Raw genomic sequence first — 13,639 nt, 5'->3', positions numbered from 1 at the left:
CGCCCCCCTGAAGAAAAAAGTTTGGACTTCCAACCAAATAATTTGTTCCAAATTTTATCCTTAATAGACTGAAAGAGACCACCTTTACTTTTACCAGCAAAGCAAGGCAACCCCAAATATTTATCATGACAAGTGACCAAAGGAACCCCCAAAATATGAGCCAAACCAACACAGTCTTGAGCATGCATGCGGGGGCTAAAGAAAACTGCCTGTAACGCCCTGCTAATTAAGGTCCATTACCAAGCGTGTTTAAAACCAGTGCTGGACTTGCTAAACAAGTCATTTGGACTAAATGTGTGATTAAGCCACTAAAGGTTTAGTTACTAAAAATTTTTGATAAACTCAAACGTATTTTCATTAAATTAAAAACATGTTCTTTACAGGGGATCCCCAAAAACATCAGTTTAAAAGTTAATTACAATACTCAAGTTACACAATAAGCCGACCTAGGTGGCAAAAGCTGGGTTTAACCCTAGTTCCCTTGAGCATCTCGGTCGTGGTGGTCGAGCGGACTGCATATGTACATATCACTACCATTGCCCTTCGACTCATGGCTGGTTAAGCTTCTCTTTACCTTTACCTGCACCACAAAGCACCTGTGAGCCAGAAGACTCAGCAAGAAAACATATTTAACAGTTCACAGAACAAAATGCCTATCAAGCAGTTATAACTGAAACTGGTGTGTTCATTAAGCAAACTGGTAACCATGGAGTCACACATGTGCGTGTCGCACTTTCTTTCAAGTTGTTGGCATCCGAGCCAGTCAAGTGCATGTCGCACTCCCAGGGTGGCCCAGCCATGGTGGCCTGCATTCCACGTGCACTATGCCAATCTTAGCTTATAAACTAAGTTCTTAAAGCCCTTGACTTATAAGTCAAGCCACCACGTGCCTTCAACTTATAAGTTGAAGCCTTGGGACTCTCAACTTATAAGGCGAGTCTCCCATAGTCCAATATACTCTCAACTAATAAGTTGATCCTCACTTAACATCCTAGTAAATCTCTAGTTTATAAATCAAGCTTCATGGTCACGGCAGACAATCACATGTTTCATACAGCATACTTAACAACAATTACAATGCATTATAATACATTCAAACGACAGTGATAGGCATAATCATAATTATGCGCATTACAGTGTACCTAATCAAATATTCGCAAACATAATTATAATCATGTTCATTAACAAAGTCAAAGCTTTATTCATCTCTATATTCACCACATTGGCTAAGCTCTAACCATGCATTCACATAACATGTGTAGTTTTTTTACCTTCGGTCCGTATGCGAGTTACTAGTGATGGCCCTTTGAGTACGATCCCCGATTCAAGCCCTTAGCGTAAACCTCAGCTGAGTTGAACCACTTGAGTTAAACCTCTGATTTCCCCAAGCCTAACACCTTGATTCCTAGGCTTTAATCTTCAATTTCCCAAAAAAAAACCTCAAGCTTCCATGGTGCATAAAGAGAACGTGGGAGAGAGAAAGGGAGAGTTGCTGCTGTGTTTTCCTTTAATTTCCTTAGCCTTCTCAAACATTCCCAGCTCACCTACATTACACCTGAAGAGAAAATGACCATTTTGCCCCTTGCCCTTAGCTTATTCATCAAGTGTTCACAAGGGCAATTTTATCCTTTGCCTCAAATCCCGCTATCCACAATTTACATCCTATAACTCCCGCTACTTCCAATATTCTCACACGGTTACCAATAAATTCCCATTACCCACTAATTCCTAGTAATGTACTAAATTACTAAAATACCCCCAAGCTCTCCCCGAGCCGGGTATTAAGACCCCGTTGTGACTTTTCCGCTAACTTGCTCATCGGGATCGCCTCTCGTCGAGTAACCCAAATATATCCACATAATAATGTGGTCTCAATCACACAAACACATATTTGCATTTATACCCCAAACGGGTCAAATTACTAAAATACCCTTCTTATAAGAAACGTGCCCATATACACATATTAATATCTCTACCATGCAAGTATAATTATATTAAAATATAATTCACATAATAACTCAATTATTGCCTCCCGGCTCCCTAATCCAGGCACTAAGCCACATTAGGAATATATGGGATGTTACACTGCCGACTTGGTTAAATTAACCAGTTGACCCAAAGCATCTTCATAAAACATGAGGATCTCTTTAAATCTAGTACAACTCTCAATAGTAGCTTCCAAGAAGAAAAAACTATCATCAGCAAAGAGAAGATGAGAGATCACTAGGCCATGCCGACCATACACAAGCCCTGAAATAGTGTTCAACTGAAGCTCTTGTTTGATAATAGAGGAAAGGCCTTCAACACAAATCAAGAAGAGAAAAGGTGAGAGTGGGTCACCTTGTCGCAAACCTCGAGTAGGAACAATATGGCCAAAAACATCCCCATTAACATTTATAGCAAAAGACACCGTTGTAACACATCTCATAATCAAAGCAATCCACCCACTAGGAAACCCCAAACACACCATCATACCACGCAAGAAGACCCAGTCTACCCTATCATACGCCTTAGCCATGTCAACCTTGAAAGCAAGATACCCATTTTTACCTTTCTTATGTCGCTTCACTGCTTTGAGACACTCAAAACCAATCATAACATTATCTGAAATAAGGCGGCCAGGAATGAAAGCGCTCTGTTCTTCATAAATCACATCATTGAGCACTTCCTTGAATCTATTAGTGATCATCTTGGCAATAATTTTGTAAAGAACATTACACAAACTAATAGGACGGAAGTCACTAGTACGAGTAGGACTCTTCACTTTCGGAATTAATGTAATGATAGTTTCATTTATACTTGTCAACGTACCAGAATCAACAATGAACTCGAGGCATGCTACACAAACATCTTGCCCGACCGTACCCCAAAATTTCTGATAAAAACCAGCCCCCATGCCATCCTTGCCTGGACTTTTGTTAGGATGCATCTGAAAGAGGGCAATACGCACATCAGCTTCAATAAAAGGACACATCAGAGTAGCTTGCACCTCAGGAGAGACACGATTCAGGACAGAAGACAATACTCTATCCATAACCATCGACGAGGGTAAATGAGAGGTAAACAACGTCCCAAAATAATCTTCGAAGACGGAAGTAATACCACTAGGTTCCTCCACCCAGTTCATGCTACTATCATAAATCCCACCAATCGCATTTTTTCGCTTACGATGAGAAGCACTCTAATGAAATAGGGATGAGTTTTTATCTCCAAGCCTAAGCCAGGAGTCCTTCGCCCGAAAAGCCCAATATTTCTCATCTTTGTATACCAACACATCCAACTCCTTTTCTTTCTCAAAATAATCTGCACAAGAAGAAGAAGTTAAGGATAAATCCATTTTTTGCAACTCATTTTTTTTCTTCTTAATATCCCCTCGAGTTTTCTTAAAAGTGGAAACATTCCAGTCTTTAAGAACACTTGAGACCTCACCAATCTTGTGCTGCACCCCTTCAATAGTACTAGCGAAGGATGAACCCCACTTACTAGTCACAATATCACAACATTGATCCTCGCTTGCCCAAGCCATTTCGAAATGAAAACGAGCTTTAACACGAGGAACTGTTCGCTTCTCATTAGCCAAAAGAATTCGTGTTAGCAACGGTAGATGATCAGACCCCCAAAGCTTTAAGTGAGAAACAAAAGAATTAGGGAAATAATCTGTACGCCCTAATTTTCCAACGAGCTATTAGCGAGCTGAGATATGGCCTAATTATATCTCAGCCACGTGGATCCCCCATGACTGGAGTTGTTATCGTCAGGTCCTACCTCCCTAGCTCGGGGATATCAAGAGGTTTGCCAAGATTACTTAAGGACCGAGTCAGGTCTGTGAAGGCCACAGGTCGAGTAGACATCCAGCTCGTGGTACGAGCTGGAGTTGGAAGCTATGACCTCTTATAAAGTCAACCACGCAAGGTAAACGTGCATATATCAGACACGTGATGTCTGATATATCCCTGACTTCTCGGACACGTAGCATGAACGTGCGTATTCAAGTACCTACGACTGGGTTGGGCCGTGCGGCCCATTATCCCCCTTACCTATTGATTAGACCACACTTCATGTGTCAGGTTTTAGGAATTAATCATGAATGTCACAGAAGTGACATGATAGGTAAGAAGGTCACGGGATGACCCCCCTTACCAACTCCCCGGTGCCCTCTCCTATAAATCTGGAGACCCTGGGAGTTGCAAAGGGTTGGATTCTATTGTGTAAGGAAATACCCTGTAAAGAATACCAGGCATCTAGCAATAATATTGGCTGGTGGAGTAGAAGGATTTTAACCTTTGAACCACCTAAAAAACGTAATCGTGTCACCAGTCCATTTTAAAGATCATTCATCTATTTCGGTTCACTGTTAAGTACTAATCCCTTCCTCTTATTTTCTTAATTACCTATTGGCGAAGAACCGCGCCAACATAATCATACCAATTTTTATTACAAATCATACGGTCCAACCGCTCTTGAGTAAACGTTCCATCTTTGTGGCGATTACACCAAGTAAAACGAGCCCCTTCAAAACCCATATCAGAAAGGCCTGAAGTAGCAAGAGACTTCCGAAAATGATCCATAAGAAACTAAGCCTGAGGAAGGCCCCCATCCTTCTCATGCCCATGAAGGATCTCATTCATATCACCACCAACCAACCATGGACCAAAAAAGTCCTCCGATAACCTTTCAAGCAACCGCCAAAATAACGACCTCAAAGAAACGTCAGGTTGCCCATAAAACCCAATAAACCTCCACCACCGGTTGTTGTGAGAGCCAACCATGACATCGATATGGCTTCTAGAGTAACCTTTCAAAACCACCTCTACATTAGACGACCAAAATAAACATAAACCACCACTACGACCAACCTTATCCACCACTAATTTCCCCACGAAACCAAGTCGAACACGCATAATCTCAAGGACCGAATGAGTGACGAGGGTCTCGGAAAGAAAGACAACATCAGGCAAGAAATCTTTCACATAGGAATGCAAAATTTGGAACGTCCAGTCATTCCCCAACCCTTGGACGTTCCAACAGAGGCAATTCATAATGCACGATGGCCCTGCACAATAGGGTCCACCGTTCTATTAAGAGGATCGTCATTCCCAACCAAAGCCGGTAGAAGAGTAGACGAAGAAGAGCTTATCACCTCATCATGCAAACACTCCGGAGCCACCAACAAAGGAGCAAGCAGCTCCTTTAAACCCCGCTTATACACCCTTTTTGGGCTTTTCGACTTAACGTCGAGAGCACCTATTTTTCCAACAAAGGAGACTTTAAGTTTTTTCTTCCTAGACGATTGAGAAGACGAAGGTAAAATAGCCTTACCTCCATCAGTGATTGGATCAAAATTAGTAGTTTCCTTGGCCACGGGATGTACGTGAGAATTATCAATATTATGCATGGCATGGACGTGGAGAGTGGCACCTTCAAAATGAGGAAGATGACTCTCACGTGACTCACTAAACCCATCCCCTTTAAGGCTCACGTGCAAGCCTTTCTTATCATTAACCACATCATCACTAACACTTGAGGGCCCCACAACTCCAAAACTTGTATTAGACTTAGCTTCCTTCCCAATCTTTGATACACGTATTATGTCAACATCCCCATAATTAAATAATAAATTATTTGAAAATATGGGTCTACTCAAATCTTGGGAGTGAATAACTAAATTTGAAATTTCCACATTTTTAGCCCCATTACAAGGCAAAGATGCGGTAGAGTTCTCCAAAATATCATCAAAAGGCATTGTATCTTTAATAAACATTCCAAAAATAAGGTGCCAATTAATATTTTCTTTAATAGCCACAACTTTCCCTTTTCGATTTCCATCAGATAACGGTGGTACCGCCGGAGATGGAGCACCACCGAACGGCGAGGCCACAGCCTTCGAACCACCCACCTTCACCAAAACCTTCCCCGTCGCACCACCCGAACTAGTCAACGAACTCCCATGGTCTCAGCTACGAGCTTTTTTAGACACTGAACCGATGATCTTATTCGGGAATGGAATACGAATCTAGTCCCCATACTTTAATTGATTTTTCTCACCAACACCCGTAGGTTTAAGAAGACATTCATTCATGGGATGTCCTAAGATACCACAGTAATAACACAGTTTCGGTAGCCTTTCGTACCGAAGCGGAAAAATAAGAATCGGTTTATCCAGTGCAAAACGATGCTTAATCACCCGAGGCAGAGGTTTTTTAATGGCCACACCAATTCTAACCCTCAAGAAAGAACCAACACACAGCCATCCCGTTCCATACATCACCTCCCGCACATCCCCAACCGATTTCCCAAGTTCAAAACCTCATGCCTTAGACATACAAAATACTGGCACCTTATGGATTTGAACCCAAAAAGGAGCCACATCAAAGTCCATCTCAGTTGGATCCAGAAACTCATCTGGCTCCTTCAAAGCCAATAAACAATTGTCGAAAATCCAAGGGCCCCCTTCTGGGACTCGATTACGATCCGTAACCAGTTCAAAACGAAAAAGAAACGTAATCTTTCCTCGAGATTCCACAGTATACGTCCCAAGAATTTTCCAAAAGATATTCACAGCATAGATCAAGTTATCACGATCAACCGACTTGGTGGTAATCACCCTGCCAACAATCGTTTTCGCAATAGAATCGGCTCCTTCAATAAGAAGCGTTGGATCAACCACATCACAAAACTCATCCACCTCTTCATCATCAAGGGCAAGAGAATTATAAAATGCAGCAAGATCGTTATCATTCATAACTTCCAGGTATTGAAAGGAGAATTCAAGAAGAAAATAATAAAATCTTCATTTTCATTTAGTGAAAAAAACACCCATTTGTGAATAAATTAAGAAACATCTTTTTGCACCCATATTTTAAAATAAAACTTTCCTTAATAAATCTCTATAATATGTTTAGTAACAAAAAAATTTAAACATTATATAATAATAAATCATATAAAATTAAAAAATATCACATTAAAAACTAAATTAGTTGTAAATTTATAACATATTCAAATTTTATGTTTGTAAATATATATATATGTGTTATACTTATTTTTTGGGCATGATGATGTGTCAGATAATAGCAATTATAATGATCTCGGACATGCTAGTTATTTCCTTCAAAGGAAATATGACCAGATTTTATAGCATGCTTGTTCTCACAAGCATGGCATGCAGCTCTAACATGCAAGGATAGTGTGCATGTTGGCTTATATGAAGTAATCATGTGCTAACATGCAAGTTCTTCTATTTCTGTTCGCACAAGAGAGATTATTCTACCTCTGTTCGCACAAGAGAGGTTTTTATACCTTTGTTTGAACAATAAATGTTATTTTACCTCTGCTCGCACAAGGCAAGTCATCACACGCTAACAGGAGGATTCTGGTCGCCTAGTAATACACTCATGTTCTTATTCGTTCATGAATGCCTGCAAGACGCGAACAGAGATGTCTGATCGTAGAGCCTTGACTAATTGTATTCTTGTTCACACAAAACACAAAGTAAACCACCAAACGCTTACAGAAGGGGTTTGGTCACCTAGCCATATTCTTCAACTCATGTTCGCCCAAGAAAGTTGTAATCCGCTGACAGAGACATTTGGTCATGCACAAAGATTGGTTTATGCTTGTTCGTTCAAGACATGCTATATGCGCTAACAGAATAAGCAACATGTGACATAGTTGCTATTTATAAAAATACGAATATATTTGTGTAATTGTAATTTATTATTAACGGGCCAAGCCCAATAGCTCAGGCCCATGATTTAAATGTAACCCTATACTTCTCATCATAAATAAGAAGAGATGAGATAAAAATAGATGAGACAATTCATAAAGCTGAAACTCCATTATTGTAAAACAATCCTTATGTAATGTAAGAGTAAATGAGGACTGTAGAACAACCGGTCGCTGAAAACTATAGTTTTTCAAGCTTTAATATCAATAAAAATGACTAAATGGATGTAGATCATCTTTTTGGGGCCGAACCATTATAAAATATAGTGTTATTTATTTTATCATATCTCTATTATTGAATTCATACTCTTATGTTCTCAAGTTGACGGAAAACGGTATCAACAATGTAAATTTTTTTAATAATGCTAATAACCTATTTTATACTAGTGATGTGCTATATGTGTTAAAACATACTAGTGTATGTCAAAACATATATTTTTTTAATATTTGTGTAAATTTATAAAAAATAAATAAATTTACAAATTAATTACGAGAGTACTAATAACAACACACTTAATAAATAAAAAAATTTGAAGGTAAATAATTCTATTTTAATAAAATTCATCAATTATAGAAAAACCTTCTACATTTTTTTAATCATGTTTATGCTCATTTGCATACATTTGAAATGATACATCGCAAAATGAAATACTCATTTATTCAGGATTTATTTTTTGCAATTATACTTGTTTAAGGTAAATTTTAGTTAAGATTGTATGTTTTCTTATTTAAAAAAAAAAAAAAAAAAACTCCTTATTATAAATAGGTAAAAATAGTAAATTGAGTTCAAAATTGTTTCTCATCTTGTATGTTTTATCATTGGTGATAAAACATTGTTAGCAATCTTTACGCACCCAATAAGTAAATAAGGAAACGTGGTGAGGAATATATATATATATATATTAGATATGAGTTTTTGTTTAGTTTTATTTATAGAATTTGAAATTCCGTTTTTAATAATTACCAGATTAATTAAACAATGTATTAATTAAAATGCGGAATGGTAATTAGATGTTTACATTGAAAGCAATTCTGTCGGGACAGAATTCGAACTTGTCACGACAGAACTGAACACAAAAATAAAACAGTGCAAAAATTAAAGAACACAGCGAATTTTTACAAGGTTCAGAAACTCTTTCGGATATCCTACTCCTTGGGGCCACGCCCAGAGAATAAACCAATTAGTAAAGAAACAAAGTGTACAAAAAGCATTGACTTAAACAATGTAAGACTCCCTCTTAAACTATTGCCGCAATCTTGTTGTACTCTTCTCTACGAATCTGGTTTGATGAAACCTTGATTCTCTTGAACTCCCTTCAAAGAACAGCGAGTGCACACTTCCTCCCGAAGTGAGACTTAGATCGAATCCTCTCCCGAAGATCCTTATGAACACGTTCACAATAGACACTATCTGTTTACAATGGACTAGATAGATATCCACAAGTACACTCAGCACTCTCACAAAGATTAAGATGAACAAACTTAATCTCTACAAATAAACACACTCTTCAAAATAGCATATCGATTACAAATATTCAAAATGGAAGAGATGATCAATCCAAAGGCCTTGGCAAGGTATTTGTAGGAAGGGAAAACGTCCAAGGCCATGATTTTCTGGAATCTTTGAAATCAATTTGCGAATTCCTTTGATTTAGGAAAACAGCCAGCCAGATGGATTCTGTGATGACAGAAAATGAAACTGATGAGTCAGCAACGTGATCCGTTTGATCTGGCAGAACGAACATGGTCATTTTTCTTGACCAAGTTCATATTCGACTCCTTCTTTATTTCCAGGATAACCATAATCCTATATAATCCCTGAAAATAATCTCAAGATATTTGCACAATATATTTTTACCAAAAATTGATTATTTGAGATAAATAAGGTAACAAATATATTCACATTTAGAGATATTTTCACATTACAAAATCAGCTGAGAATATTGCTAATAAAACCGAATATCAACAAGGAGATTTGCTACTGATTTTTCTTTAAACAATTAAAATATTTTGTCTAAATTAAAGTTTAGCCAAAAAAGGATTTTACAATCTCCCCCTTTGGCAACTTGATAGACAAGAATATTTTAAGAGTTTATTTTGAAAAAAAGAATCCCGCAAGACAAGACAAGTTAGAGCAAATAGCAAAATAGCAAAATAGCAATGGAATGCTCCCCCTGCGAAAATTATCACAAATGTAACAAAGATCAAAAAATAATAGCATGACTCCCCCTGCGAAAAGCAATTCAAATGTAACTTAAAAACAGTATAAACTGATCAAAAATAAACCACAATTACTCCCCCTTGTTGTCTAGCAAGAAGCCAAAGGAGTAACCCAAAAACAAAAAGACACTAAGAAAGCGTTCTTTTACAATTTATTAAAACAAAGAAAAAAGCAAAATAAAACTAAATGGACTCAGTGGGAAGGACCGGCTGCAAAGTGAGACACCATGGTTGATAGACAACTCTTGAGGCTGATCACTTCTGTTTGAATAGATTCCAGGGTGGCCTTGACACCAGCGAGTTCAGCAGCAACAGAATCAGCATCGCCAGCCTTGAGAGCAATCCCTTTAGTTGCTTTAACAGATGATGGTTCCTTTTTGAGTTTGTAGTCTGCTCCGGCACTAGGAGGAGTCAAGATCTCATATTCCAAGCGAAGAGGCTTTTGAGAATCAAGCAACTTGTAAATCAAATGGGGAAACACCAAATATTGACCTTTCTTTTTGGCATTCCCTAAGGCAGTGATCTGGTCAAAAATGAGAGAGGCAAGATCAACACCGAGACCAGTTCCAACTTTGTACAGAAAGAAGGCCGTGTCAAAGGTAATGGTGGAGGTATGAGTAGTGGGAATCCAGTTGGAGGTGGCAAATTTGTGAAGCACAGCATAGTAATGAGTAAGATCTGTTACTTTAAGGACTGAGTGAGGTTCCCACACCATATTTTGTCCTCCCAACTCCGAAAGCACCTTATCTTTGTTAAACTCAACAACAACATTATCAACAGAAGGAGGCAAATTAAGAACCTTGGTAATTTTCAGCAGCATTGAACAAATACCAATTTCCTCGGACATAAACTTGTCCAAACATAAAAGACTTCCTATCAAACAGATCATCATTGAGATTGGCATAGAATTCTTGGACAACTCTAGGAACAAAACCATCCAGCCCGGTTAAAGAACCTAACCACCCTCGATCCTCAATATTTTTTATGACCCCAAACACTCTATGGGCCGAGAATGAAAATTTTTTCTCACAAATAAAATCACGATGCACATAATGCTTCATATTTTTCTCATTGTCATTGAAACAAAAATTCAGAGAGTGAGCCTTAAAGGAAGAACCTGGAGAGACTTTGGGACCCAAAGGAGACTTGGTGCGAATCTCAGGAATTTTCATTGGTTTCTTGCCCTTTGGTGAAACAGGGGGGTCCTCTGATGGGTCAGATTCATCTTCTGAGTCAACATTTTCCTCAAGAAAGGGGTCGTCTTCAAGGGGATCTTCATCAGAGGGTACACAATCTGAAGAAGGGTCAGTTTCAGAAGAAGAACAAGGTGGAGGAATTTTCTTTACCTTTGACCTAAACTTGGAACGAGGAGTGGAACCAACAGGAGATGAAGCCTTTGGCGTAGAATCAGAAGGACCAGTCCCTTTGGAACGAGGAGATTTTCGAGAAGAAGAGACCTGGAACCAACCCTTGCTTTTCTTCTTGGGTGCAAGCACGTCAGGTGACTCTGAGGAATCAGAATGGGCTTTGGCAGAATCACGACCATGATCAGAGACATCCTCTGATGGAGAAGCTCGGCCTCTTTTGGAAGACCCTGGGACAGAGGCGAGCGGAGCCGCCGAAGAAGGAGGTTCAGTCAGAAATTTGGGGGCTTCAAGGTCCGGAATGACCACGGCTTTGCTCGTGGTGATGGAATCATCAATGTGGATGGGATGAGACAAGGTACTCTTCCGAGCTTTCTTCTTAGTGAGGGATGGAGATGCACTCATCGAACCACCTTGGCCATGGTGGTCAAGCGACTGCATATGTACACATCGCCACCTAAGCTCAAGCTCTCCACTCAAGGCTGGGTAAGCTTTTCTTTCCCTTTACCTACATCACATAGCACCCGTGAGCCAAGGCTCAGCAAGAAAACTCATTATTGCATGTATACAATATCAAATGATGATTATGATAATCATACTCGGCTTGTAGCCCTAAACAGATAAGTGAATATCACTTCAAGATTCTAGTAACCATGTTGGGGCTTGTAGCCCTAATCAGATGAGTGATTGATGAGTAAGTCACGAACTTAAACTAGATGAGTGACTATGGAGTCACAAACTTGAATCAGATAAGTGGCTGATGAGTAAATCACGAACTTGGGCTCCGCACCCATTGCCATGTGACGATGCAGTCACCTGGGCCTTCTGGCCCTGACTCTAAGTAGCTAGCCATTAGACTAGACAAGTGCTTTTATTTTCATCGAACTTAAGGTCAGCCAAGCATTGCATGGTTATGACAATTATATATAATCTTTTTGGCTTGCATTAAACATGCTAATATCGTTCTTGACTCATAAGTCAATACCACACGACCAGTGCTCAGTACTACTGCTGAACTTGACTAATGAGTCACAACTTCACAGTCAATACTGACACCATTGCCGATTCCTGACTCATAGGTCAAGTGCCATTCACAGATAAGCAACTTGTTAAGCATTTATTATGCATTCCAGATATACAAATAGAGCATTCCACATGCTACATAAAAAACCATGCATGTCACATGCTGGGTGTAGTTTTCTTACCTCTGGTTCGAGCGTGGAATAATAAAAGAATGACCCTTGTGAACGATTAGTCTTTTAGTTCCTTAGCGGTCACTTAGTCATAACCAAGCATAATTCCCATCAATGAAAATGAGCAACAAAAGGTTCCCGGACTAAGACCTATCCTTTGGGACATCGAATCCTACTAAACCGGGTAGTAGGAATGATCCTGAGGCCTAAGGTTTGGATTCCCACACTGAAATCACAATTCTGGCCAAAATGCCACAAAAGGTCGCAACCCTACTCCACCATGTTGTGGCCTGCCTCCCAAACAGAGGCGCCAACCTCCCTACCATCAGCACGTGCCACAGCCAGCCTTCCCCCATGCCGTGGCCCTACGACCCTTCAACACCACCCTTCATCTTCATCAAGCTTGGGTCGTGGCGCTCTAGAATAGAGTCGCAACCCCACCTGAAACCCAACCAAAAACCCTTGTTTTTCCTCTTCGAACTCATTTAAAAAACCTACTAAAACACTTCCAATTCCACAAAGCAAAGTTCCCAATTATTACCACAACTTATCCATCATATACTCAACAAAACATAAGCTTTAAACCATTCAAAACCTCATCAAATTCCCATTCCTATGATCAAAACTCCACTCTCAAAACTAACACAAAAACAGAGCAAAGAACTAAAAAATTGAACTAAAACCTTACCTTAAACTCGAATTGAATCCTCTTCAATGGCTGAACACTAGCCTAGGACCTCAAGCTTCAATCTCCAAGTTTGAATCCTCAAACTTGCTTCAAAATTTCAAAAGAAGGAGAAGGATAATGATGATCGTGAGAGAGGAAGGAAAATGGCTCTATTTTGCTTAAGCTTTCTACAACCTTCCCTAGTTAAGTATAACCCTTGGTCAAAAGACCAAAATGCCCCCAAGCCTATCTCACTTCTTAACAGCCCCCAAGGGCAAGGTCGTCATTTCTCCTCTAATCCCGTTAATTATAATTAACGTCCTCTAATTCTCATTATTCCCAATATTCTCAAATACTTATAAATCGTATCCCATTACCCTTTAATTCCTGGTAATGCACTAATCACCAAATTACCTCGAGACTCACCCTGAGCCTCGAAATTAACCCCGTTATGACTAAACCGCTAACTTGCA

General features: G+C 39.3%; 1 protein-coding gene across 1 annotated transcript; it reads right to left on the bottom strand.

The window, feature by feature from the left end:
* Window positions 1-10,135: 10,135 nt before the first annotated feature.
* On the bottom strand, window positions 10,136-11,711 carry LOC133813148 (uncharacterized). The gene is made up of 2 exons (XM_062246858.1): window positions 11,060-11,711; window positions 10,136-10,815 (listed from the first exon to the last, which is right to left on the bottom strand). Exons 1-2 carry the CDS (start codon window positions 11,709-11,711, stop codon window positions 10,136-10,138), a joined length of 1,332 nt encoding a protein of 443 aa, XP_062102842.1.
* Between the last annotated feature and the right edge of the window lie 1,928 nt (window positions 11,712-13,639).

Source organism: Humulus lupulus, chromosome 1 (assembly GCF_963169125.1).
Source record: "Humulus lupulus chromosome 1, drHumLupu1.1, whole genome shotgun sequence".
Lineage (NCBI taxonomy): Eukaryota > Viridiplantae > Streptophyta > Magnoliopsida > Rosales > Cannabaceae > Humulus > Humulus lupulus.
Note: the sequence above shows the minus strand (reverse complement) of the source record. Positions and strands in the feature narration are given on the sequence as shown.

Coding starts and splice junctions, on each gene's coding strand:
- LOC133813148 (XM_062246858.1), bottom strand. CDS start 11,711: ATGAGTGCATCTCCATCCCTCACTAAGAAGAAAGCTCGGAAGAGTACC. Junction 10,816..11,059: donor GGGTCCCAAAGTCTCTCCAG/GTTCTTCCTTTA, acceptor TCTGTTTGATAG/GAAGTCTTTTATGTTTGGAC.